Raw genomic sequence first — 27,225 nt, forward strand, 5'->3', positions numbered from 1 at the left:
TTTTAATCATTTGTATGCATTAAGTGCATAGTAATTACATAAATTGCAAAAAAGTGCAATAAACTACAAAAAAATTGAAAATCGTTTTTGTTTTTTTAACATATATTTCTAGTTAGAGAAATTTAAGAGGCTTCTCCCTCAAAACTGTAAATACAAAAAAGTTGCACAAAATAGTTTCCCACCACAGGAAATTTATTTTGAGTGTCTTCATAGTTTTATTTTTGAAATACACCAATTTTTATACACTGCAGGAAAAACGAAAATAAATATTATACTGCAAATTTGCAAAAAAACAACAACATCTGCATCAAAATAAACTATTTCCAGCAGTGCAATATGAGTCCTAAGCATCCCAGAAACGACACAGAAAGTCATAAAGTCAAACATAACTTTTAAAAACACCAGTATAGGCCCTGAGGCCCTGATGGTAAAAAACTACATTTCCACGAAAATGACGTCACTTCCGGTTTCGGGCAGGTCATGGCGGACATGCGATAGTTTGCGCTGACGTCTATTCCAACAAAGGAAGTGTTATGAACAGCTGATCGGATCGGCAAAGTGTGTTTCTGGAATATTATGTTTTTGTTCCTGCAAGCGCTTTTTATGCAGTTTTTGCAAAGCTTTATGTGGAAGGCAACCGTGACCGAGGACAAGCTGATGGCATCAGATGTAAGTACAACTCCTCCGGTTTCATATGCAAAAATTTTTTTTGCGTTGCCTTACATGGTTGCAGTGCTATCGGGATTTAAAAATAGTTACGCAAAACAGAGCGTGCCCGCTCTGACCGGTTTTAAAGGGTTAATGTGTAGGAATGAAAAGATGCAGCTTTGATGGAGATGAACCTACAGAGGGCTCCACTCAAAGAAACCCTGAAAGGGGAAAATGCAGCGACTCATAATCGTCTGTATCGCCCCGATGCGTCTGTATGCATGCCTGACAATATCAGGGTGTGCTCCTAATGAGAAGCTGGATGATGTCCTGGGTTATCTCCTCCCAGATCTGGATCAGGGCATCACCAAGCTCCTGGAGTGTTTAAATGATTTTACAGCCGCTGACATTTAATCTTTATGTAGGAAAACTGGAATAAAACTGAAACGTTCTAAAGATGAAAGGCAACACAAATGACTAGAAAGGCAAAGCAGCTAATGAAACTCATGAATCACCCGACCTGGTCTGTCTGTCAAAATCTAAAATGAAGTCAGCTTCTTTCCATCGGTCTGACCGACTCTTTATGCTAATTGAACGCAGTGACGTCCTGATGATCTAATGTCACGAAAATGAACCCAGTTTGTCTTCCTTAGCTTCCTTTTTGAAATGTCAGTTTCCATCATTATTATTTGCATTAACAGTCACAGCACAGTGTGTAATATGTTACTGCCAAAGCTGACGGGCAGGGAAAAGAAAATAGGAGACAGGAAATAATAAAAGAATAGAGCAACAGGCTGTGAACTCATACACCTGTAATAAAAAAACAGAAATCATTTCAGTGTTTAAGTGATGTGTTTTCACAAAGCGCCTGAGAGAGTGTGGGCCACGAACTTACCCCACCCCCCACATAGGTTAGTTGGTGTTGTGACTTTTCTCCTTTTTTCTCTTATTAATACAGTGACACTGTCATTGCCTTGTGTTAAGACTTGTAAAATAAAGCCCATTAAGCTCTGATTCAGCTCTACTTATTGCTCCCACACCCTCCTCTAGACCTCATAATGGGGACTTAACGATTTGGAAGACACTGAAACAGCTGTGTTAATGGTTCTGATAGATGTGTGTTGCTGCATGGCTGCTTATTGCTTAGCTTTGGTGTGTTTGGTAAACTCTCTCGACATGTAGCTCAGTTTCCTTCAGACGCTATTTTTTTATTTTGCCTTTGTTACTTCAGAAGTCATACAGGTGGAGACTTTTCCAGCCTTAGACCAGTAAAGCTTGTGCTGCTCTCCAGAAGCTAAGCAGGCTATGGTTTCTTTGGGGAGAGATTCAGTTGCATTGTTATTCATTGTTTAGCTTGCAATGCTATTAATTTGCTTCTGATCTAAAAGTCTCTTTGTGTCTGGTTGGATGGTTACTTGGGATCAGCTGTAATTCATTTTGAAAGAGGAGGAAAAATCTACTCAAGAACAAGTCAGAGAACCTATTGTGGGTATGGACATGTTGAGGATGCTGGAGAAGTACATTTGAGCTGACTGCTCACTGCGAAAAACAGATGCTAGCATTGACAGGATCAGGGAAAGACAACTTTCATCGATTTTTGGATCATCCAAATTAATATGCAGAACATGTGGTTCATTGTAACAACGTCTTTAATTATAATCTGACAAAGAGCTGCGTGGTATAAAGAGCATCACAGCAGCTCTCACTACCCTCTTGTAAACCTTTCCTTTCTCTCTTGCTGCTCTCAGTCGGTCACAAATCACCCAGACACTCGTCTCCACCCACTCCACCCACTCCACCCTGCATGCTCCGCCTTCTTCTCTTGTGCATTGCTCAGACATCCTCTCACTCTTCATGATTGTGTTAGCAGTCCTGTTAAAAAGTTTTCTACTCTCTCTCCTAGACCTCTCCGTACCTCCACAGGTATGTCACCTGGACCAGCCGCCTCTCCACTCTTACTCCCCTTCATAGCTGCCCTCACTTCCTCCTTACTAATCCTCTGTCCTCTCTCTCATATTCTACAGTCATCGGATCCTCATAGTCCTCCTTCATCTTCCCAACAGACTGATGGTAATTGGTCTTTAATCACGTTGCAACACAGTGCCTCTGTTTAGCCAATCAATGCAACAAAAATATAGATATTTTTAATTTAAAGCAATGAAAAATATTGCATTGTAATTACAATTTATTTATAAATGTCATGATTAAGTATTGTGTAATGTTTAAAGTTCCAAACTGTAATGCGACTCTTTACCACTAGGGGGCAGATAGTGAGTGAGCAAAGTGTCCACCATGGCTTACACACTCATACACGCCTCGCGCCTTTGAGGCAACTACTACTGTGATTTGCACGTTATGCAAATAAACAATACAAATGTATCATTATTGTTTTTGCCATTGGGAAGACCAAAACAGGCAATCCATCCACTCGAAATCCAAAGTGTAATTAACTAAATGTGATCTTATATGAATAATTAGTGTCAGATAAGGGAAAAGGAAACTTAATGTTACTATGCCCTTAAAGGAAATATGAAGTCAGCATCAAGTATTTCTGTATGTGCACATGTAGCTACACCTTGGATGAATTCAAAGAGGAAGGTGGAGATGTCCCTGAGAAGTGAAGGGATAAAGAAACAAAGATATGACGGATATCCACACCGTCTGTACCCGCCCCCCTCGCAGATGCTCTCCTTGCAACCCCTCCTAGGGCCTGCCCCTATTGTGAGGATTGTGTGCTGTTCAGCAGATTGGGGAAGAATAGACTCAATTTCATGTTTACACTTTTTAAAATTAGGAAGTTTAACAACCAAGCAGGATGAAAAAAACAAGATGAGTGCGTCTCATTTTGGTGGTAGATGCCAGGACTTCTTCTCTCCCAAATTTTCATTCTCTGTTCTCTCTGATGAGAGCGATCATTGTTGTAATCATTCAATCATTCAGTTCCCAGAATACTTTATTTGGTGAGTGAAATGTAAGTGATTGAAATGAGAACAAAAACAAGCAGCAGACCCAAAAACAAAGTAAAATCTGGTGCAAAAACCGATGGTGGAACGAAAAGAAGTCACAGGTTGAAGAAGGATTAGTCACACTTACCTATGCCTGAAATCTTTGTTTCTTTGAAAAAAAGCCAGAAAACCCAAGAAAGCAGAGAGACACAAGTTAGTTACCAGATTGGTGCTCGGCTGATATTACAAATAACTCTCTAGGGCAGGGGTCCCCAATCCCAGTCCACGAGGGCCGGTGTCCCTGCAGGTTTTAGATGTGTCCTTGATCCATCACAGCTGATTTAAAGGGATAAATGACCTGCTCAACATGTCTTCAGTTCTCCAGAGGCCTGGTAACGAACTAATCATGTGATTCAGGTGTGTTGACCCAGGGTGAGATCTAAAACCTGCAGGGACACCGGCCCTCGTGGACTGGGATTGGGGACCCCTGCTCTAGGGGAAAAATACTACAGCATGAGCAACAGTTAGGATGAATTATGGAAATCAGTATGAAAGAGATGTTAGTCTAAAACATGGCCGTTTTCCACTATGTTGTTAGTTCTTCATTAGTTAGCTAACATGAATGTTAGCTAATGTAATTCTATCAGCAGAAACCAACCAACCCAGTGACATCGTGGCACTCAACATGTTCTTAAACTTTAAACACCTGTTTCTTTAGTCCAGACAGTGTTAAACCTGTTTGAATGTAGGGCTCCGTGGTGTAAATTAGCATTACATTATATTATGTTAGCATTGCTATTAGCATTAAATGTAGTATTACACTTCTACATTAAGTACTCTTAAATCAGGTCATTTTGACAAATCACTGGGTCCTGTTTTGTTTTACATCAGCTCATGAATATTTACAGTTACCAGGCAAAGCTGGATGAAATGGTTTGGCAACGCTTTCTTGAAAAAGGACTCTCAGTTCTGTGGGTAAGACCTTGGGCTGTGTCCAAACTAAGGGGCTACATCCTTCGAAGGCCACGAAGACCGGAAGTGCAAGGCTGTTAAACTGGACGGTCTGCCTAGCAACCGCCACATAAGCAGCTACAGCTGTGGTGGACGGCATGTTCGATAGAAATGCAGGAAATATTTATGTCATATGTTTGACTTTTATCTGAGAAAACTGTTGTTTCATGTGTGTGTGATGCATCTGGGAGAACATTACAACCATGCACTGAGCCAACAATGCTAACTTTAGCTAGCAAACTAGTTTGCTACTGTAGTTCATGAGGCTAGCCTCATTTCATTTTGATGGTGCAAATGTAAAAGGATTACATCATGTTTTACTGTATATACAGCTTTTTGAAAAAAGAAAAGCAAAGCTCAGTGGTGGTATAAAATAAACTAAAAGATTTGATCTTTGCGTGTTTCAGAAAAAATGGAAGACAAGCTGATGCAGTAAATATTCTTTTATTGATGAGAAAACTGTGCAATTTAAGATGTTGAAGATATGAGAGCATTAAACAGGCAGGTTTGTGTAAGAGGCTCTAACAGGAGAGATGACACAGAAACATCACATCCTTATAAAATACTGACACACTTTATGAAGGGACAACTTTTCACAGCCCTTTGAACTCTTTATTTAAATGAGCTGCATACGTTTCCCAGTGAAACCAGCACTGTGATAAAAACAATACTTTAACTAAATATGTTCTGGATAAAACAAATTGTTATCAAAGGTGTCCGTGGGTCCCTTTACTGTTCCTTCTTTCCCTGTCAGATCCTGCAGGATAAACAGCAGTGAGTGGTTCCCTGTATGTGTTGGAGATGCAGGAAGCAAATATCGAGAAACTGTTTAAATATTTCCACCAGTCCCTCAGCTACAGAGAACGGCTGTCAGCTCTCGCCCTGTTCTCCTCTGCATCTCTCAGCTGCTGCTGGCTCCTTTTTCTCCTCCTCTTCCTCACACACTGCTCCTGGTGTCAGGGGTGGAGAGCCTCGTCCCGTCTCCTCTCACCTGCTCAGTCTCTCCTGACTCTGGACACTTGCAGAAGGAAATCAACCATGGCAGTTAACAACTAAAGCAAAAACGTTATCAAATATCTGTCAACGTTCAGATGAAAATGCAGTTTTCTAATAGATTCACATGGACAGTTTTTTAAACTAAGAGAAAATGGAAACAGGACTTACGATCCTGCAGAGTGTTGATCTTTATAACAAGGGTGACGTGCTCAGGTCGTTTGATATAAGCCTGAGAAAAACATGAGGAGGACTTCTCCATCTACTGTCCGTGTCATTATTAGTGTCTTACAGGCTGAGAGCTCCTCCAGCTGTAAACCACAGCGTGGTTGAGTCTGTGTCCTCACCACAGTTCACGGGCCACATGTTTGGTCCCCGCAAACACACTTGGCTTAAAGAGCGAACCGTCCGCTCGGTTTATCCTAAAACCGTTAAGTACGCTGAGCAGCGCCAAGCAGACCCAGCTTCAGTAAAAAAACTAACCAGCCAGAGCTTGTATGACCTGAGCTGCGTTAAGAGGCTGACGTCACGTAACTTAGCCAAAGGTTAGTAGAATTTAACATTTGAAGACTTTTCAATATGCTAACATTTGTTCTGCTGCATATTTCAGTGAGATAAAAACCCAGTACTTACTTTTAAAAGTTTATTTCCGGACCGCTTCGCTTCGACTTTTTGCCATTTTCTCCAAACGATTTCTTCAACCTTTGATTTGCAATGAATCCTGGGATAGGGTAGGCCACGAAGGATATAGCATCCTTAAAATCTGGGGAAAATGAGGACGCACTTGTGGGCTGCATTTGGAGCCGCTTTGGAATTTGGACAGCCTACAAACGCGGCCTCTGAAGGATGCAGCCTCTGAATTTGGACACAGCCTTCATCTCTGTGAAACCAGGGAATGTATTCTCTGGATTAGGCTTCACTTCCAACAGCAGCAGTGGATCTCCTTACCTTAGCTCCATGACACTGGTAACATTCCCAGAGGGAAAGATTCTTCTGATGTAGTTGAAGTCGCCAACGAAAATGCTGCCGTCTGCTCCACATGCCAGAGCCAAGGGCGCCAGCAGCTTGTTGCCCTCTGCCTGCCCATTACAGCTGGGGCACGAGATGCTGCGGCGACGACCGTTTCCTAGGAGAGGGAGTTAAAATTCACTTTTCCACATGTGAACCAGTAGCTGGTTAAAATCCAGCTGGGGTGGATTCACTAATTTCCAAGAGAACAGCTTTTTATAATAGAAACAGCAATGAAAAGCAGTCTGCAGTACATGTGTGTGATTCCTGTGTAGTTATCTGTGATCGGGAACAGAACAACACTTTTCTAGTCTTACTGACTACTTAAAACATTTTTACACTACAAGCCATTTTTAACCTTCCAGTCAAACAAAGCACTCCTGCCCCGCATCCATGACCAGGTTAGAATCATCAGGTAATCCTAACATCCATGTCTTTGGAAAGTCATTGATTTTCATTCCGGTGGAAGTATGAGGAGGAATACTGATGGCCACAGATGGGATATGAAACAGGAGCCCTTTTTGCTGTGAGGAGATGCTAACCAGCGCATCACCATGCTGCCACCATGTGGCTCGTTGAACTCATGCATCACAGCAACTAGTTTACAAAAGCTTATTATTGTACTCAGGTTGACTCGAAGGTGGCAACTATGTCTTTACTGCAACATGTGCTTCATTGAACTGATTATCCTAAACCTTCATAATTAAACCTCTAATGACCAGTTTACCTTTATTTGGGATTTTCTTTAATCTACATGGAGTGAAAAATATATAAGTTGACTCAGATAAATACACAAATCTATTAACCCTTTAAGACCTACCATAGAACCAAGTCCGCCGGAGCTTATATTATATTTTTACATGCTGTGGAGCCATTTTTGGGAGCATTTCAAGTTGCTATACATCAATACAACCATTATAGCCCAGATTTTAATAATATGTCTGCATTAAGTGCATAGTAATTACATAAATTGCAAAAAAGTGCAATAAACTACAAAAAAATTGAAAATCGTTTTTGTTTTTTTAACATATATTTCTAGTTAGAGAAATTTAAGAGGTTTATCCCTCAAAACTGTGAATACAAAAAAGTTGCACAAACTAGTTTCCCACCACAGGAAATTTATTTTGAGTGTCTTCATAGTTTTATTTTTGAAATACACCAATTTTTACACACTGCAGGAAAAACGAAAATAAATATTATAGTGCAAATTTGCAAAAAAACAACAACATCTGCATCAAAATAAACTATTTCCAGCAGTGCAATATGAGTCCTAAGCATCCCAGAAACGACACAGAAAGTCAGAAAGTCAAAGATAACTTTTAAAAACACCAGTATAGGCTCATGAGGTCCTGATGGTAAAAAACTACATTTCTGCGAAAATGACATCACTTCCAGTTTCAGCAGGTCATGGTGGACATGCGATAGTTCACACTGATGGACGTAGGAAGTGTTACAAACAGCTGATCGGATCGGCAAAGCGTGTTTCTGGAATATTATGTTTTTGTTCCTGCAAGTGCTTTTTATGCAGTTTTTGCAAAGCTTTATGTGGAAGGAAACCGTGACCGAGGACAAGCTGATGGCATCAGATGTAAGTACAACTCCTCCGGTTTCATATGCAAAAAAAATTATTGTGCTAGCTTACGTGGTTGCAGAGCTACCAGGATTTAAAAATAGTTACGCAAAACGGAGCGTGCCCGCTCCCATCGGTTTTAAAGGGTTAATATGTTTTTCTGAAGGTTCTACCATGAATTCTATTGAAAAGGCCGTTGCCTATTAACTTCTCATTAGTGACATCCGGTACTTGTCAGCATAAAAAGATTTGTTTCACCAAGTTAAGGATGAGAATCACACACTGGCAGCATTGTGAAGCTCTACTGAAGTCATTTCTAAACAACTACACATACAACTGAGGCAGCATCATCCTCTAGGACTGTTTTGCTGCCAGTGGTGTGGGTGTATTACACAAAAGTGGACCAAATATTGGACAAGTACTAAATCCTTCAACTTGACTGCAAATCAACAACGAGAAGTCTGAAAATACAAACGTGAAAACAGGTTTTGTAATAAAGCAGTTCATGTATCCAAAGCTGTGACCTCAGTACTACTGACATCTTAAAACGACAGCTCTGTGACAGAAAATCAACTCATTTAGATCAACCAGTTATGTCAAGAGTGGTCAAACATCCAGGTGTAACATCAGCTAGCTGCTGAGAACTAACGCTGTCAGGTCAAAGTGCAACGTGCTGAGGGAGGTTTGATCAAGTATCAGTGATTGTGTACGTATATGTTCCAGCTTTGACGCTCTGTGGAGAAGTGCTGTACAATCAAGACAAACAAAATCCTTTCAAAGACTTAATTCAAAAGAAATGACCATGAAACCATGATGAGTTACATAAACCTCTGACCACAAATGTATGTAACAGACAACAATTAAAGTACAGGCTTTAAAGGAAATGTGCAGTCAGCATGCAGGGACCAGCACTGATTATGTGTGTGCAAGCTCAAACACACTGGGAAGCTTTTATTCTATACTTACCCATGATGCTGTTGATGACAGGTGGCTGCTGGGAAATGAAGACATTCTCACCGCTGCCTTTGTACAGTATCCCTGGAAACGAGATGGATAAAGCATTGAAGGAAAGTGTCTGTGTGTAAATCAGAGGTGTGGACTCGAGTCACATGACTTGGACTCGAGTCAGACTCGAGTCATTAATTTTATGACTTTAGACTTGACTTGAAAAAATGTTCTAAGACTTGTGACTTGACTTGGACTTTTACACCAATGACTTGGGACTTGAATTGGACTTGAACCGGTTTACTTGAAAAGACTTGATATTTTACCCCAAATATAAAATTTAACATGCATATTATATAGAGATTGAAAATGTGACGTCATTCACGGGTAGAACCGCAAAGGATTCTGGGAACTCGTGGCAAGCGGTACTAGCGCACGCAGGCTTTCAATTAAAATCAGTTACACAGCGATAAAAAGAAACACAAAAATGTCAAGAAGCTGTTGTATTATTAACTGCAATAGCCGGGCGCATGACAGCCACGGGAAGCCGACGGGTAAAGAGATCGGTTGTTATCGGATTACGTCGCTGAAGAGAAATTGTTCAAGCCATGTTTCCAAAGTAACAAAGACGCGACGGATGGTCTGGATTGCAGCCATTCAAAGATCAAATATAACGTCCCAGAACCCTCCAGCTCACAGGTTAGTCTGCTCCAAGCATTTACACAAAGGTCAGTCTGCTGTTGTAGTTAATACGTCATTTTCATAACATAATTGGTGATATAGCAAGTCTGGCGCTGAACAGAAATTGTCGCGCTATGCTCCTTTGTTTATTGTGCATAAATAGTGAATTGTCCTGACACAATATTGCGTTTCGCTTCTGTTATTATGGTACATTAACAAAAACATATACTTTTATTCACAGGATAAAACAGGTTTGTATCACTAATTGCCCAGTACGATTACAGCATACAGTATTATTGTCACTGCTACATTTCTGTGATGCTACCAGAAATTATTTCCACTACTAATTAATTACCGTTGAGCTCAAAGGTTATATTAATAAACGGTTAACGAATGTGTATTTATGAAGACGATTTGTGAGACTGGTAAACTTATGATACGTACGATGGTCTTTCGTTCTACACGGTGCATTTCAAGGTCCTGCACCCATCCGTCGGTAAACTGTACCTGGGCTTGTTGCAGTGACCGGAAGTTACTAAACTTCATGAGTGTATGCACTCACTCCAAGAACCGTGTAATTATAAATATGCATATAAATATGCTAAGATGAGATAGCTGACTTCATCTAACTAGCAAATGTTGTCCAGGCTACGTTGGTGATGCAGTTTTTTTTAATGTGTATGATATTTTTGTCATGCGATTTTAAAGCTGGTCCTACAACCGCATCCAAGAATAACATGCAGCTTATCTCAGAACTGTCGGTGAAAATTATTCTTGGAGCTAAGTTTAATTGAGCTGCATTTTATAGAGGTGCAATTTCACAATTTGTGTATATTTTCTAAGTTCACTATTTTGTATGTGTTGAGAAAAACACAGATTTTAAAATTACATGGTCTAATATTTACATTTAGCATAACTGCAACATTATTTTTTCGTTTGTTTTTTTTAAAGACTCGAAAGGACTTGAAATTCAAAGTTTCAGACTTGTGACTTGACTCGGACTTTTACACCAGTGACTTGAGACTCGACTCTGACTTGCCTGACATTACTTGAGACTTGACTTGAGACTTGAGGATAAAGACTTGAGACTTACTTGAGACTTGCAAAACAATGACTTGGTCCCACCTCTGGTGTAAATACAGGGAGGCTGCAATCAGCTGGTTCATCTATCAGACTCATATAAAATTAGACCTTCAGTCACCTGTTAAGTTCATGTACTATTTTTACAGTACTGTCCAAATAAAGTTAAACTAAAACTTCTATAAATCGACCCAGTCGTGTCTGAACTTTGGTAGCCAGCGCCTGAGGCACACAGTTTTAAGGGAGAACATTGTTTAAACTGAGGTGTAATATTTTAGGTTGGTAGAAACAATGAAGGATGACAGAGGAGAGAAGCAGAGTAAGAACGATGAGGGGTAGGTCGGCTGGCTTTTGACGAGGTTGATGAGGGAAGATGAAAAGATCAACAGAGGAGAGATGCACTTGTTCTTCAAAGTAAGACATCAAAGTCGCCTCCTGTGGTGAACTGAATTATTAAAACTGCCACTTTCTTGGAACCCAGTTCATCTCATCTTTCTTTCTTATTTTATGCTTGGATGCAAAGCAAACAGAGATTTTAAAAAAAGACAGGCTTCATTTGATGGACGTGGAGCGTAGATACAGTTAGTAGTGCTGCGCTATATCATACCGTTCACGGTAATATCGGTGAACAGTATTACCGTGGGCAATGTTGGGCAACGATAAGAAAATGAAACATGGCGATAGAATATGGGTAAAACGTGCATGCGCAGTGCCTTTGTTTTCATACGCACACGGTGGAAAAAGCATGGCGGGGACGCAGAATGAGAAGAGCGAAAGTGGATCGTTGAATGAAACCATGAACCTGAACTGGTTTGTAAAAATGCTGCAGCTTCACTGGTGTGGAACTGGTTTAGCTTTCGTCCGTCAGATACACAACAAAGCACTATTTTTGGTAGCGCATGCTAGCGGGCCGTCGTTATTACCGTGTTGTTTGGAAAATACGGCACACTTAAAATCAATCCTTTGATTTTTCTGAAAGTCGACAGAGTCCCTTATAATCCCGTGTGCCTTATGTATGAACTCTGGTTGTGTTTATGACCTCGAAACGATTTTATGTGCACAGCGCTCGAAAATCTGTCAAATGTTTCAGTACGACTTTGCTGAGCTACGAAGCCGCACCGCTTGATGGATTGTGGGAGCGTTACAGCTGTCGTAGGCGGAGCCTCGCGGAGTGATACGTGCTGTGCTTCAACATAATGTTACCGTATTGTGTGTATAAGCTCTTTTTAAGTTTTGTGGACATTATACATGGTGATGCTGAGGATGTGTCGGCCAGTTTCCACTGGAAATGCCTTTTGGTTAAACTGTCAGCGAGGAGTTTGCACTGTTACATTTTTATATAACTTTAATGCAGATAAAAAACAGCTGCTTGTTTAAGTGAAAATACATTGATGGTTTTTGCACTAATAAAGTTGAGGAGTTGTAAAGTATTTTGTCTCGTGTCAGTTATATCCTCAGTTATATCGTTATCACACATTCATATCGTGATAAATATTTTGGGTCATATCACCCTGCTCTACAAACAGTGTCTGGTTTCTTACTTTTTGGCAAATCTGTCACATTTGTCAAATTTTAATAGAAGACAAAGAGAACCAGAGAAAATACAAAATGCAGTTTTTAAATTTAGTTTATTAATGCAAAAACAAACTAAGCCTACCTGGCCCTATGTGGGGAAGTAATTGCCCCCTAAACCTAATAACTGGTTGTGTCACAGTGCAGACCCACACGCAGACAAACAGAGGAACAGACGGTGGTTTAAACTGAAAGAGAGTCTTTATTTGATGGCTGTACAAAATACTTCAAAGCAACAAACGAAGGGAGGAAGTGAAAACGCTAACAAAAACTTTGAGAAGCTAAACAAAAGAACACAGAAGAAACGTAGGCGATGAAACAGGCGAACCGGCGAGGAACAGAAGGAAACACACACTATATGAACACACACAGAGGGTAACGAGGCAAACAGGCAGGGAACACAGCTGTGAGTAATTAGACTCGCCGAGACTGGGAGGAAGACAAACAGAACACACTGACACAGGACACAGACTGTCAAAATAAAACAGGAAATACGTGAATGGAGAGACGAGGATGACAACAGGTAACACATGAGAGGCACAATAACATCTAAACACTAGAATCATTAACAAATAACCACAAACAAACTAAATCGATCAATAATCAGAATCACAAATCACTAGACTCTGTACCATGACACGCTGAGTCACTCGTAGCAGCAACAACTACAAACACTACAGAAAAACAAACACAAAAACAGCTTTTCTTTATGAAAACCCATCTAAACCTCGAATGATAAGAATGGGATCCAAAAACTGGAATCACGTCTTTCTAATAGGAAAAACTACCCACAAACTAATTCCTGTGCACTTTGACGCTTCTTTAAGGAAAACATGACTTCTTTAGAGAATAAAAAATTCTCAGTTTTGGATGTAAGTGGTATCAAAACATACCAATTGTGCTGCTTGTCTGCAATGCACAGCTTAACTTTTCTGCCCTTGAATTACTATTACAGTTACGTTTATACTACTTTATTACTAAAAATATTTGAACCATTCCTTTAGGACAACAACTACAAGACACCACTCACTCAGCATCTCTAGACCCAGCAGTCTTAGCTAATTATAATCTCCAACCTTCCTTTATATCAAACATCCTTGAAAGAGTAGTTGTCAAACAGCTAACAGATCATCTGCAGAGGAACGGCTTATCTAATAAATGGAGATTTTAATATTGCAGGTTAATTTCCATTGCCATTTTAAGAAGGTGGCGTGTGTCGACCCTTCAAAAGTCAAGAAATCCCGGCCAGCTGTTACTCCAGCTGTTACTCCAGGCTAGGTGGCTAATGCACTTCACCTCTGTCCTCCACACTATAAAAGATGGCTCCACTTCTCAGTTTCTCTCTTCTGCTCCACCTTCCATCAACTCTTCGGTGATGCTTCTGTCTTGGTCTGTTTAATAAATGCTGAACTTCTTCGGTGGACTCCCTCCTTCTCACCTACTCTGAGGCAGTTTGTCAGGTATGTATGTGTGTATCCGACTAGACACCCCTGTGTCATCAGGTTCCCAATCATAGATGACTTCTTTTTTGAGTTACCACATTCTGAAGATCTTTGAAAAACTTGACCTTCAACCTTGATCTAAAAGTTGAAGTCACTGAAATTTGAACTCGTCTGATATGTTTAGTAGATGGTATCAATCGAGCTTTCCGTTGCATCTTTCTCGACTTGGATATCTATATCGCCCCCGCGACCACCTGCCCGCCCGGCAGGTCGATGACAACACCCCATCAGTCATTTACGGCTAAGGGATGACTAATCTCTTACAAAAAGATTAATCCAAAATAAGACAAATCTGGATGGATCAACTTAAGACACACAACTCTTGTACATCATGCTTTATTCATGTTCTCAGCTTGAGGTTGTTTCTGGTTTCTTTATATACACCAGGATCATTATCACTCTGTTATATACGATCACACACACAGGGGATGACATTTGAATTCACCTTTCATAATATCACCTTTCTTTGACAAATACAGTCTTCCACTGTTTACCATATGCACTTACACTGTTTACAAGGAAAACGGTGCATTAATGTTAGTTGATGTAACCACTTAATGTTTGATGTAGACTGAAAACTGCAAATATTAACAGAATTCACTGATTTGAAAATCATTTAACTGCAAATAGCACAAAGACAAGAACTCAGGTGAAGTCATATTGCTGTGTTTTTAACTAAATGATCAGACCGTCATGATCCGGAGGTACGTCTGGAAAACTCGTTCAGGCACCTGAGCTCCTTGGTCTCCATCCCTGGGCGGAGCCATTAGCTCCCCTGCAGAAGCTGATTCTGGGTATTTGGGTTGAGGATTTAAGCTCTACTCAGAATGTCCTTCACCGCCAGTTTGTCAACGACCTCAGGTTGGTATCAGCTCCAAGTTTTCAGGCTCTTGTTTCTTGTTTTTTCTGTTTTCCTATGCCACAGTTCACCTGGACCTTCCTTGCCGCTTACCTTCAGCTTCAGCTCTTCTCGGACTACCTCTCCATTCTGGAAAATACAGCGAACCTCACCTGCCTGCCCTCCTATCACCACCCCACAGTGGAACTCAGTCTCTGCCATTACTCACCTGGATTCTCACCGCCTGTCCCTCAAAGCCGAACTCACCCTGGCTACAAGTAAGTCCCATCAGTCGTACTCCACTTCCCCAAGTGTCCTTCGCCTCGCCACCTTCCTAACCCCGTTCTCTTCTCTTCTCAGACGTACCCACTTCATTCCAGTTGCACCTGTTAAGTCCCAGTTTTCCCTTACTGACCCACGGCCACGTCGCTACGCCACCCACGCCCTCCTCTACGAATTACACTCTGTTGTCTTATATACACACTGTAAAACGTGCTCGCCGTCTCTGTTGTGGTTCTAGGCGTTTGAGTCCACTTTTGCAATCGGTTTGCGCCGCTGTGACACACACTGGCACCAGAATAGAGTCATAACCTTAATGCAGGTATGAGGCCCTGTCAGGTCATTGTACTAATGTTCAGTTGAATATGAGGCTTTGGTTCAGATGACTGTCACATGCTCATGTCTGCTGTCATATAGTCTGTGATCCATTTATAACTCGGTTTCTTATGTTTACTCAGTCTAAGAGTCATCATATGAATCATGGGAGCATTCCTCATTGGCAGGGCTTCGTCAGTATTCACTAAACAAGTGTGCTTCGTGCAAATATAATATAAATTATGCCCATTCCACGAGAGCACATCTACAGCTGAACTATGAATAAAACACTGGAGCAGTGTTGGATTCCCAGACAAATAATTATTCCTGCAGTGTGTTTGGTCTCAAAGAGACTGCACTGCAGTTCTGTCCCTCCAGATTCAGAGTCACACCCACGGAGAGCAGAACACATGTTGCCAGATATCACAAATCACACTTGCTAATAGACACACTCTTTTTCATACACACACATATACACTGAATGGGGGGAGGAGGTGTTGAAAGCCCAGGAGGACCGCAAGGAGAGAAGGTGACTAGCAATGTGATGGATAGGGTGACAGACAGAGTTCAGCGAGGGAGCTGCTGGAGAGGGGTGAAGGGTAGAAGGATGAAAAGCCTTTAAAATGTATTTTATAAACATGTGCTTTACGGGATCGTTGCATCTTAACAAGACAAATTCAGCACAAAGCTACAAAAATGTGGCTGGCTAATGCTGCTGTCTGCTCAAAAGCATAGACAGCCGACAGCCAGCGCAACTGCTGCCTTCATTACAAATGATCAGATCTGATTGGTGAGGAGCGAGTAAGAAAGGCAAAGTTAGCGACTCCAAATTCCAACAAATGATTTCCCTACTCGCTTGACTAAAGCCTGCATGAACAACATTAATATTAGTAGGACTGTTTTCTTTTGCAGTGTTGTCACATATTGCTGTGTCTAGTTCAGTAACACTGAATATAATGTACAACCTACCATTCTGTACGTCCAGGATGTGATGCTTATCCAGTGTCCATCCTCCCACGTTGGAAGCATCCAACTCATAGCCCTGCAGAATAGCCGTCCTCTTCTCCCACAGGATGAGATCCAGGCAGGACTCGTATTCAAAACCTACGGACACTGTTAGACAAAGAGTTTCAGGTAAGTCCACATATTTAATCCTTCCCGTTGTACATTTTCAAACCAAACAGGAAGGCCTGTGCAATTCTGAACAAAGAACCCAGGTCTATACACGGGCCTGCAACACGAGCACCCAGCACACCAGTGACCCTCACATGTGTTTGCTTTTGCAACATGCAGTGACTCCTGATGTTGGTTCACTGAGAGCCTTCATTTTTACACACACACACACACACACACACACACACACACACACTCACGCACACACACACACACACACACACTCACGCACACACACACACGCACACACACACACACACACACTCACACACACACACACACACACACACACACACACACACTCACGCACACACACACACACACACACACACACACTCACGCACACACACACACGCACACACACACACACACACTCACGCACACACACACACACACACACACACACACACACACACTCACGCACACACACACACACACACACACACACTCACGCACACACACACACACACACTCACGCACACACACACACACACACACACACTCACGCACACACACACACACGCACACACACACACACACACACACACACTCACGCACACACGCACACACACACACACACACACACGCACACACACACACACACGCACACACACACACACACACACTCACGCACACACACACACACACACACTCACGCACACACACACACGCACACACACACACACACACACACTCACACACACACACACACACACACACACACACACACACTCACGCACACACACACACACACACACACACACACTCACGCACACACACACACGCACACACACACACACACACTCACGCACACACACACACACTCACACACGCACACACACACACTCACGCACACACACACACGCACACACACACACACACACACACACACACACACACACACACACACACACACACGTACACACACCAAGTGTGCATATGAACTATTAGCCACTACAGCTGAGTATGTATAGAAAGCTTTTTAGTGCTACTTCCTTAGCACCATCACCTGCTATGATATTGCACATTTGAAATACAAGACTGGTGCCAGAGCCTCTGTAACATCAACTTTCAGTATATTCAGATACACTATCAGTCACAGCCTCTCATCTAAAGTTTTTCTTTATTTTCTATGTGATTGCAGATTCCCACTGAAAGCATCAAAACTATGACTGAACACATACATGATCATGTAGTAAACAAAAGAAACATGTTTTATATTTTAGATTCTTCCAGTTATCCAGCCTTTGCTTTGATTCCTGCTTTGCTCACTCCTGGCATCCTCTCCATGAGCTTCATGAGGTCGTCACTTGAAATGGTTTCCAACAGTCGTGAAGGAGTTCCCAGAGATGCTGAGCACCTGTTGGCTTGTTTGCCTTCACTCTGCGGTCCAGCTCATCCCAAACCATCTCAGTTGGGTTAAGGTCAGGTGACTGTGGAGGCCAGGCCACATAAATCACCAACAGTGTCATCAGCAAAGCCCCCCCACACCATCGCACCTCCTCCTCCATGCTTCACAGTGAGAACCATCAGTTCATTTATTCTGCCCAAAGACCCGGCAGGTGGAACCAAAGATCTGAAATGTGGACTCACCAGACCAAAGCACAGATTTCCACTGGTGTAATGTCCACTCCTTGTGTTTCTGGGCCCAAATAAATCTCTTCTGCGTGTTGCTTTTCCTCAGTAGTGGTTTCTTAGCAGCTATTTGAACATAATAATGTAGCTGCCATCACAAGTGTGTGAATGTGTGTGTGGATGGGTGGGTGACTGAATGTAGTGTAAAGCGCTTGATTTTAGCAATTTTCTAACAGTTGTCAAATATGGCTGTCAGCTGTGCACCAACCTGACTGCTGCACAACACAACTGATGGTCCCAACTCCATTTAGAAGGCAAGAAACTCCCCCAATGAACCCTGACAGGCTCACCTGTGAAGTGAAACCATTTCAAGAGACTACATCATGAAGCTCGTTGAGAGAAGGCCGAGGGTTTGCAGCGCTGTCAACAAAGCAAAGAGTGGAAGCTAAAATATGAGACATAATTAGACTTATACATCAATTTTTAATAAAGAAAAAACATTAAATCAAAAGATGTGTCCAGTGATTAGAGTTGGTCCGACTCCCGACCAGGGCGGGGCGTCTGTATCCAGTAAGCGGCTCTAGGCAAGACAAGCCCCCCCCCCCCCGATGCTAACCAAGCCTACCTTGGACATGAGTGAGAGACATAAAAATGAAGCTATACCGACTAAGACGTTGCCAAGATTAACAAGGTGCATCAGTTGTTGAGGAAACAGCACATGCTGATGAGAAACGGGCTACTGGAACAAGGTAGCATAAGTGGGCAAGAGATGAAAATAGGGCACTGTTGGAATGCTACTACGCAAGTAATCCCAGCAGAAGGGGTTACATGCACAGGATGAGGGATCCAGAGTGACAGCGAAACAACTAGTAACAACTCCTCTACATGGACGGCATCAAGCTGTATGCCAAGCATGAACGAGACATTGATTCACTGATATACAGCAGCAACACTGTAATGTCATTCGGACTGGAGAAGTGTAGTAGTCAGGTAGTCAGAACCGAGGGGATCGAACTACCAGATGGCAACACTGCAGACATCGAGGACAGCTACCAGTACCTGGGGATCCCATGAGCAAATGGGAACCATGAAGAGGCCGCTGGGAAAGCTGCAACCACCAAGTACCTGCAGAGGGTCAGGCAAGTCCTGAGGAGTCAGCTGAATAAAAAGAACAAGATCCGGGCCATCAACACCTACGCCCTGCCCGTGATCAGGTACCCTGCTGGGGTAATAAGCTGGTCAAAGGAGGCGATGGAAGCCACTGACATCTAAGACGAGGAAGCTCCTGACCACACGTCCAGCACCCTGAGACTGTACACTCGGCAGAAGGAAGGAGGCTGGAGACTAGTGAGTGTCAGTACCACGGTCCAGGTGAGACAGCGAAGGCAACGATGGCATCTGGATTTATATTTAACATGAGGAGTTCGTATGGCCGAGCCATTTTGTTTTGTCCCCTGAGCAACAGGTGGAACTTCAAGTTCTCATAGAAAGAGCTCCTTGTTGATATCGCTGTTGTTGTTGTCAGTTTTGGTGCTTTAGACACACCACATTAGATGATGGAAAAATCAAGCCTCTGCATTTATGAGTGAAAAGAGAATATTACATGTTGTAAGTTTCAAAACACTTTTTAACATATTTAACACATTAACATCCAACTTCAGATAAACAATTTAAGGAAGAAAAAGATGAGATTGTTAGAAAAGTGTCTGCGAACGTGATTAAACTAATGCTGTTTCATGCAGAGTGGCAGTGACACTGTTTAAAGCCCTATATGTGATGCTGAGGATTTGTCAGATACCAACCCTTATAGAAAATGCCCAAAACTGCCTGTATTTTCTATTTGTACAAACTTACCGACTGCCTCTGATAGTCCATAGACACGCTGGCCATAGGCATCTGTCTTGTCCCAGATGAATGTGTATGACAGATTTGGTTGTGCAGGGAACCATTTTTGGAAGAGGCGGCCCACCACTGCCACCATCAGGTGAACCTGGATTGACAGGAAAGGGTTAACTTCATGATACTGATTAATTCACAGAAAACAGTAACGGTAGGCATTTGTCTTAGCTGTAACTTGAAATGCTGGGAAATATCACTCATCACACCTTCATCAAATTGAAAGGTATTGATGTCTGCGTCATGGTGACTTTCAGCACTGGTTTATATCCTGCTGCTCTGGAGCTAAGGTAGATCAGGTTTAGATCACTGCCAGGTATTGATGTTTGTTCTTGTAGAACCTACAGAAAGAAACGAAACACACCAGACACATCAGTACCCACGGTTCCAAATGGTAAATGGCCTGGATTTGTATAGCGCTTTACTTAGTCCCTGTGGACCTCAAAGCGCTTTAGCACTACATTCAGTCACACACACATTCACACACTGGTGATGGCAGCTACATTGTAGCCACAGCTGCCCTGGGGCGCACTGACAGAGGCGAGGCTGCTGGACACTGGCGCCACCGGGCCCTCTGACCACCACCAGTAGGCAACGGGTGAAGTGTCTTGCCCAAGGACACAACGACCGAGACCGTTGGAGCCGGGGCTCGAACCGGCAACCTTCCGATTACAAGATGCCCCATTTCAAAACTATTTCAATCTATTTTCCAACTCTAAGTGGTTCACAGTACTGGACAAGCTAGCTTTATTTTCATTTATATGTGTGAATGACACAGGGCAGCACGGTGGTTAGCACTGTTGCCGCACGGCAAGAAGATCCTGAGTTCAATTCCACCATCAGGCCGGGGTCTTTCTGTGTGGAGTTCTCCCCGTGTTTGCGTGGGTTCTCTCCGGGTACTCCGGCTTCCTCCCACCGTCCAAACACATGCAGCTTGTGGGGATAGGTTAATTGGATAATCCAAATTGCCCATAGGTCTGAATGTGCGAGTGAATGTGAGTGCGAATGGTTGACTGTCCCTGTGTGTTGGCCCTGCGACAGACTGGCGACCTGTCCAGGGTGTACCCCGCCTCTCGCCCTATGACAGCTGGGATAGGCTCCAGCGCCCCCCGCGACCCTGAAAAGGATAAGCGGAAGCGAATGGATGGATGGATGTGTGAATGACCAGAAAAGTGTGTACTAATGCAACTGCTGTAAATGAAAGGCTGTTCAGTTTCCCTAGAACTATAAAAAATAAAAATAAATGAAGCTTCAATACGGTCGATCGGTGGATCTCACGCACAAAGACATAAAACAGATCATAACGATACTTCTGTGACCTTTCTGATAGCCAAAGTGAGCCAACTGTGTGTTCAATGATGGCTGTCCACAGTGAAAAGAGATGGCCTCTTTTACTCCTTCTTCACACCACCTGTCTCCTCTGTCCCTTTGAAATAGGGTAGATGTGGTTAGAGTGATGATATCAGCTGTGTTGGCCAGCCTTCCCTGCACTGAACCCACTGCTTTACCCGTCCCCTGCAGCTGAGCCACAAACCACACTCCACCACATTCCTGATTAGGGATGGGTACCGGTGTCCGGTTCTGACATAAACGGTAGTAACCAGACCGAAAAGCAGCGCACATTTGGGTGCTTTATTTCTGTGCTTTATTTTTCCTGAGCTGTGATACACTTCTAGCCAATCATTTTACGTTTCCGAGGATAGTAGGCGGGTCCAGGTACGTACGTTCAGTTAGAGCAGAGCTACAGATTAAAATTCCCAAGGCGAAGCGGTCAAAAGTCTGGCTGTACTTCACAGCAAAATATGCAAACTCAGCAGCAACAAGTGCTTTAAGCTGATACTGTGATACTGTCAAAGGAGGTAACACCTCGAATCCGATGAAACACCTGGCGACGCATAGCGGTTTTTTTTTGTTAAAAGCAGAGAAATGCGCCGTATTTGATAGCTTGCTGCGAGACCTCACACCGAGCACATCTACTGCGGGTGTGGTGCCAGTTATCGGACCCGGAGTTAGCAACATCCCCCAAAAACCCGAAGAGGAGAGTCCTGGCCCCTAGCCCTGCCAGTGTAGCAGAAATGATGAGGATGATGATGCAGCAGCAGCCGTTCTTCTCTGCGTGAGTAGCTTCATGTTGTTCGTGTGTAATTTACGTTGAGTAGGCTAACCACGTTATTACATTAATGCATGTAAGGTGAACTAGCAAACATCATCATAGCTACATGCGGCTGTCTTCTTGTTTGATGGCAGATACTCCCTTCACCCTGGCCAAAAAGGCTAAAATGACCAAAGAAAAAGTGGAAACCAGTTAAACATGAGAGGTTTTTGGACAAAGTTTGTGTTTTTTCCATTGTTTAAGCACTGCTTCCAGCCAAGAGTGATACCATATATGACCCATAGCTGCAGAAAAGGCTAACATTGTTATCTTTTTACAAAAAACAGCTGAACATGAGAGGTTTTTGGACAAAGTGTGTGTTCTCCATTCTTTAAGCACCGGTTTGAGCACCAGCACCGTTTCAAAAGTACCGATTTGGCACCGGTATCGGTACCGATGCTCCTGATGAAGTGCTGTACTAAGCGCAAAATTGCTGTCGATGCCAAGTGCGGCAGACCCACAATAAACTTTCAGAGGAGTGACTCAGGAGACTACCAATGACAGGGAAGAATGCCACTGACTGACATATGAGCTGCTAGAGCTTCACCCAGGCAACCAGAACCAACAATCACAGTCCCAGTGTGCATGCAACTTAATAGCCCAATTGACAGCCTTGCATATTCATGCCATAATTCTGCTCCCTTCACTTTCTTCATGTTCTTTATTTATTCATTTTTTTCTTCCTAACATCCTTGTACAGGTTCAGCTTGGTTTCATCAGTCCAAACATTTTCCTGCCAAAGTCTTTCAGTTGTTTTCTGGCTAAATCTAATCTTGTCTTTTTGTTCTTGAGTGTAACCAGTGGTTTGCACCTTGCTATAAAGCCTCTGTTTTAGACTTTGGTGTTCTCGATTAGGTTTTATGTTGTGAATGTTTAATTTAGAAACCGAAGAAACAATTCTGCAAATCCTCTTTCACTTGCATCAACGTACATGTGGACCTCAAACTGGGAGCTACGAAATAAACGTTTAACACACTGAATCAGTTCCAGATATTTTATCTGCTTCTTTTGTCAGACAATAATCAGGACATAGGCACCTGGGCAAGCCGCTGCTTGTCAGTGAACGGTCCATTTACCTTGGAGATTCTCAAGATGAGATTATGTATAAAAAATTCCATTATTAATGAACAGTTAATGCACGCAGTGGTTCTCAAACAGCATGGCACGCCCCACTGCTGGGGTGCAGAGCTCTGACAGGTGGTGTGCAGGTTACCTGGCAGAAAAGTCATGCAGAACTACTGTTTACCATCGGAATCGCTTCTATGGCGGAAAGAAGAAATTTGCAGCAGTTATGTTAATAATATGCGCATCTGCTGAAAAGCTGCAGGCGTGTGGACGTCAACAGCCGCAATAAAGAAGTGTACTGAAAAGTGCGAACGGGTCTGTCGCGCATCGTTTGCAGTGATGCTGAAACCCAGGACTGGGGCACGAGAGACCCGACCACGTGTTCGCACTTTTCACTACTCTTCTTTATTGCATCTGTCGACTTACACTCGCCTGCAGCTTTTCAGCTACAGCCTACACACACCAGCAGCAACGACAGGACCCAGTTCATTCTGTTTTAAGCCGGCGAGGCGTGATTGCAGAGGCCGCTCAGGTGCGCCCGCCTCCCCCACAGCCACGCCGCAGACCACACCCCGCCACAGCTCTGCAGTCAAAAACTCTCACTAAATTTCATCTGTGTTCACAAGTTTTATAAGACTAACACTGAACTTTATTCCATGTTTGGCAACGTTCACATTCTGTTTCACTTGTTGTTTGCTGAAACTGCTGAAGGATTCACCGTGAATGAGTTTATTATCCAAATAAAGTTGCAGCTCGGCTTTTCTGTCATTGCTTTGTTTAGATGAGGTGTGAAAATCTTTCTTCCTGTCATGTGAGGATGATGTGAAAAGTTTGAGAACCACTGAGTTAATGTAATACTTTTGTTAAACATAAATAAAGATGAAAGTCTGCAGTTGAATCACATTTTGATTGTGAAGAGAAACTGATGTTTGTGGTGCAAATGCAATGCAGAAGTGTAAGCAGTCACAAATTAGAGAGCTAGATTAAAAATAGCAGCTGGAAGCTGTCTCGACATGCCATCGAAGACGATCAGCGACATTTAAATCTGATGATGTTTTTATGGTTCTTTTCCCAGAACCATAAATACGAGCAGGTCACAGGAGTTGGTCCTAAAGCTTTTGACATTGCCCCCCTGCAAAGCTCTGCCTAGTGCCTAATGACTGCCATGGAGTTAGAACCAAAAGAAGTTATTGAATACAAAACAACAGAAAAGAAGACTGAGTTTCATTTCCAGGTACACAGCAGAGACTGCATGTTCCTGATTTGCTTGTGATTCTTCCACCTGCTGCAGTTTACTTCCACAAATCTAGAGGTATGAGTTTGTCTCAATGTTTGTACTTTTAAGGTCCAAACTACAGCATTTCAGGGGTCTGTCAATAAACATTTAAAAAGATACACAATTAAACTCCAAATGAGACAAAAAGAACTCCTATCCTAGCGATGTGAGGTAAATGATCTACAAGCAACAGGACAGAAGCTGAGAAGACTTCTGAAAAGGGAGAGAGAAGAACTGATTGAGACTACGTTGAAAAAACAGTCCTGAGGGAATACTCCATTTGCAGTGTTATACTTCTCAGCTGCACTATTGCCTTTTCATTAGCTGTGCATTTAGCATTCATTACAGATCCATTTCATGCCTTTAAGGCCGGCCTCACTGCCCTCCCTCTAATGGAGCCAGCTCCACCAAAAGCTAAGGAGCAGTTTTCCATTTGCTTGCTTTTGATCTACACTCGAACATGTGCGCGCACACACACACACACACACACACACACACACACACACACACACACACACACACACACACACACACACACGTGTCCACACAGATAGATGTGCTGTCCTATTCATGTGCAAAGACACTGGCTTTGTTTTTTATATGGACAAACACATACAAAACACATATGCATGTTTTAATCTGCTCAACCTAAAGATTTAAGTTTGCCAAGTATAACACAGCTGGCACAAAGTGTTACATTATTTTTACATTGCAAACTTATTCACAGACAGAGAGATCATACTCAAAGTGTCTTAGCTCCCATTAAAGTCCTCTGATTGATTCATTACCTGTGTTTCAGGTATGATGGGGCCATCTTCAGGTGAGCTTCTATAAAATGTAGACAGAGGAGAAGCAACAATGACAGGACTCGGTCTGATGAAACCACTCAGGTCACAGCTGGGAATGTCATTTTCCTCCTGAAACAGCCAGACACGACATGTGTTGGTCACTGAATATGGAAAGGTGAGCTCAGCAGTCACAGCACTGATTCAATTATTCATTTAACCCGAATACATCTGTGATAGAAAGAGTAAATGAAACAAAGGTCGTATCTGCATATTCAGTGCAGTGTCAACAGTCAGACCCTCAGTCGTTCACCTTCTTCATCACAAGCGTGTCCATCACATAGAAGACATTCCACGGCACCCAAACAGTTCTGTACTGCGTGAGGAAGGGAGCACGCTCAAAGCTCAGTGTGAGGGATGCCCCGCCATTGGCCAGAAGATCAAACCTGTCAGCACATCATCGTCAAACAAATGTGTACAGTGAGTGCTGGGAAACAAGACGTGTGAGTACCATGCAGCTGAATTATACAAGCTTTAATAAGGAAAGCCTCTTAATTCACTGTTACAGAATATAAGAGTGGATTTGCAAACTTCAGCAGGACAAAGACTCTTAAACTTTCATTTGTGACGGTGTAATTGGCTCATTAAATTCTGTGAGTGTGCTGATGTGCATCTTGTGTCTATATATTGTGTGCATTACATACGTTTGTTTGTGTGCAGGTGTGTGTGTTCAACAGTGACTGAGTGCGTCCCTGTGAATCCAGTGCATTTTAAAAAGCGTCTTCCCCACACGCTCACACGTTCTCTTCAGCTGACGTGAGAATGAAGAAGCTGTGTGAGCTGAGGTGGGAATGTAAGAGCACAATGTAGATGTCATTCTCCCGTTGTTGGCTGTCCGTTTTTGTGTTTGTGTGTGTTTATGTATCTTTGTGGGGACCAACACTGTTATGGGGACAAAATCCTGGTCCCCACAAGTTAAAGGTGTTTTTTAATGTCAGGGTTATAATTAGGTGACAGTTAGGTTTAGGCTAAGGGATGTAAAAACACGGTGTGCACGCGTGTGTGTGTGTCTGATTGTGAGGGGGTTACTCAGGAGACACCCCCCCCCCCCTGCTGGGCATTTGAAAGAATGCAGGTTTCACATTTACATGGAGCTACATCCACTTTTACTTTCAGGATATGTTTCACACACATGCAGATCATTGATATGAAAATGGTTTCATTCTAGTTGTTGGTGGAAACCTCCATGAAGGAGCCCTGTTTACCACCCTGGTCATCAAGTTTATTTAGTGAACAGACGATGATTAACATCTGTTTTAAACCACTGCTGAGAGGAGACATTTTTGGAAAAGGCACAATGTTTGTATAAAAGTGTATGAAAATATTAATAATGAATAAGTACACACATGCCATCCTTGCGTGTTATAGTGTATCCATGCTCAGGATAGTGAACAAATGTCACGTTGACTCCAATCAGAGGTGTTCCATCAGCTGTCAGGACCTGACCTCGAATTATCGACACCAAGCTAAAAAGAGAGAAGAGAGCAGAGAGAACTCGTTTACTCACACTGCCTGCAAGATTTACTTAAAACATTACAAAATGTTTAATGGCAAATAGTTATAATACATAAATAAGCCCATCAAGAAGTGAAATTTCCCTGAGTCCCTGTGGCTGAGCTGGAAAACTGTCTTAAGAGATGGAAACACTCACAGCTCACCGTAGCTCTGCAATGTTACTCATTGTGATCGAACTGCAGAGTCCACTGAGGGATAACTTAAAAAACGACAACGGAGGAACTTCTGAGTAATGCTGATGTCACCACGGTACTTACAGTACATGTTGTCGTTTGCATCGGTGTTTATGTGTTTTCTGTTACTGTGTGGTTATTGTGGAAAAAAGAACCACATGCATCTGC

The 27,225-nt window shown here is 42.6% G+C and overlaps 1 protein-coding gene across 11 annotated transcripts in view; it reads right to left on the reverse strand.

Annotated features, from left to right (window-relative positions):
* Nucleotides 1-27,225, reverse strand: part of tenm3 (teneurin transmembrane protein 3) — a 335,219-nt gene that overhangs the window by 36,527 nt on the left and 271,467 nt on the right. For 8 of the 11 annotated variants that reach the window (XM_076884527.1, XM_076884523.1, XM_076884525.1 and 5 more), the window contains 9 exons: nucleotides 26,716-26,835; nucleotides 25,623-25,755; nucleotides 25,313-25,441; nucleotides 20,241-20,372; nucleotides 19,990-20,125; nucleotides 16,357-16,500; nucleotides 9,142-9,213; nucleotides 6,546-6,723; nucleotides 3,742-3,762 (listed from right to left, as the gene is read on the reverse strand). In XM_076884527.1, the coding sequence (XP_076740642.1) occupies nucleotides 3,742-3,762; nucleotides 6,546-6,723; nucleotides 9,142-9,213; nucleotides 16,357-16,500; nucleotides 19,990-20,125; nucleotides 20,241-20,372; nucleotides 25,313-25,441; nucleotides 25,623-25,755; nucleotides 26,716-26,835 (1,065 nt within the window). The remainder of the gene's footprint in view (nucleotides 1-3,741; nucleotides 3,763-6,545; nucleotides 6,724-9,141; nucleotides 9,214-16,356; nucleotides 16,501-19,989; nucleotides 20,126-20,240; nucleotides 20,373-25,312; nucleotides 25,442-25,622; nucleotides 25,756-26,715; nucleotides 26,836-27,225) is intronic. The other 3 variants (XM_076884524.1, XM_076884526.1, XM_076884533.1) reach the window with 1 other exon arrangement.

The sequence above is a fragment of the Maylandia zebra genome, linkage group LG6 (genome assembly GCF_041146795.1).
Source record: "Maylandia zebra isolate NMK-2024a linkage group LG6, Mzebra_GT3a, whole genome shotgun sequence".
NCBI classification, from domain to species: domain Eukaryota; kingdom Metazoa; phylum Chordata; class Actinopteri; order Cichliformes; family Cichlidae; genus Maylandia; species Maylandia zebra.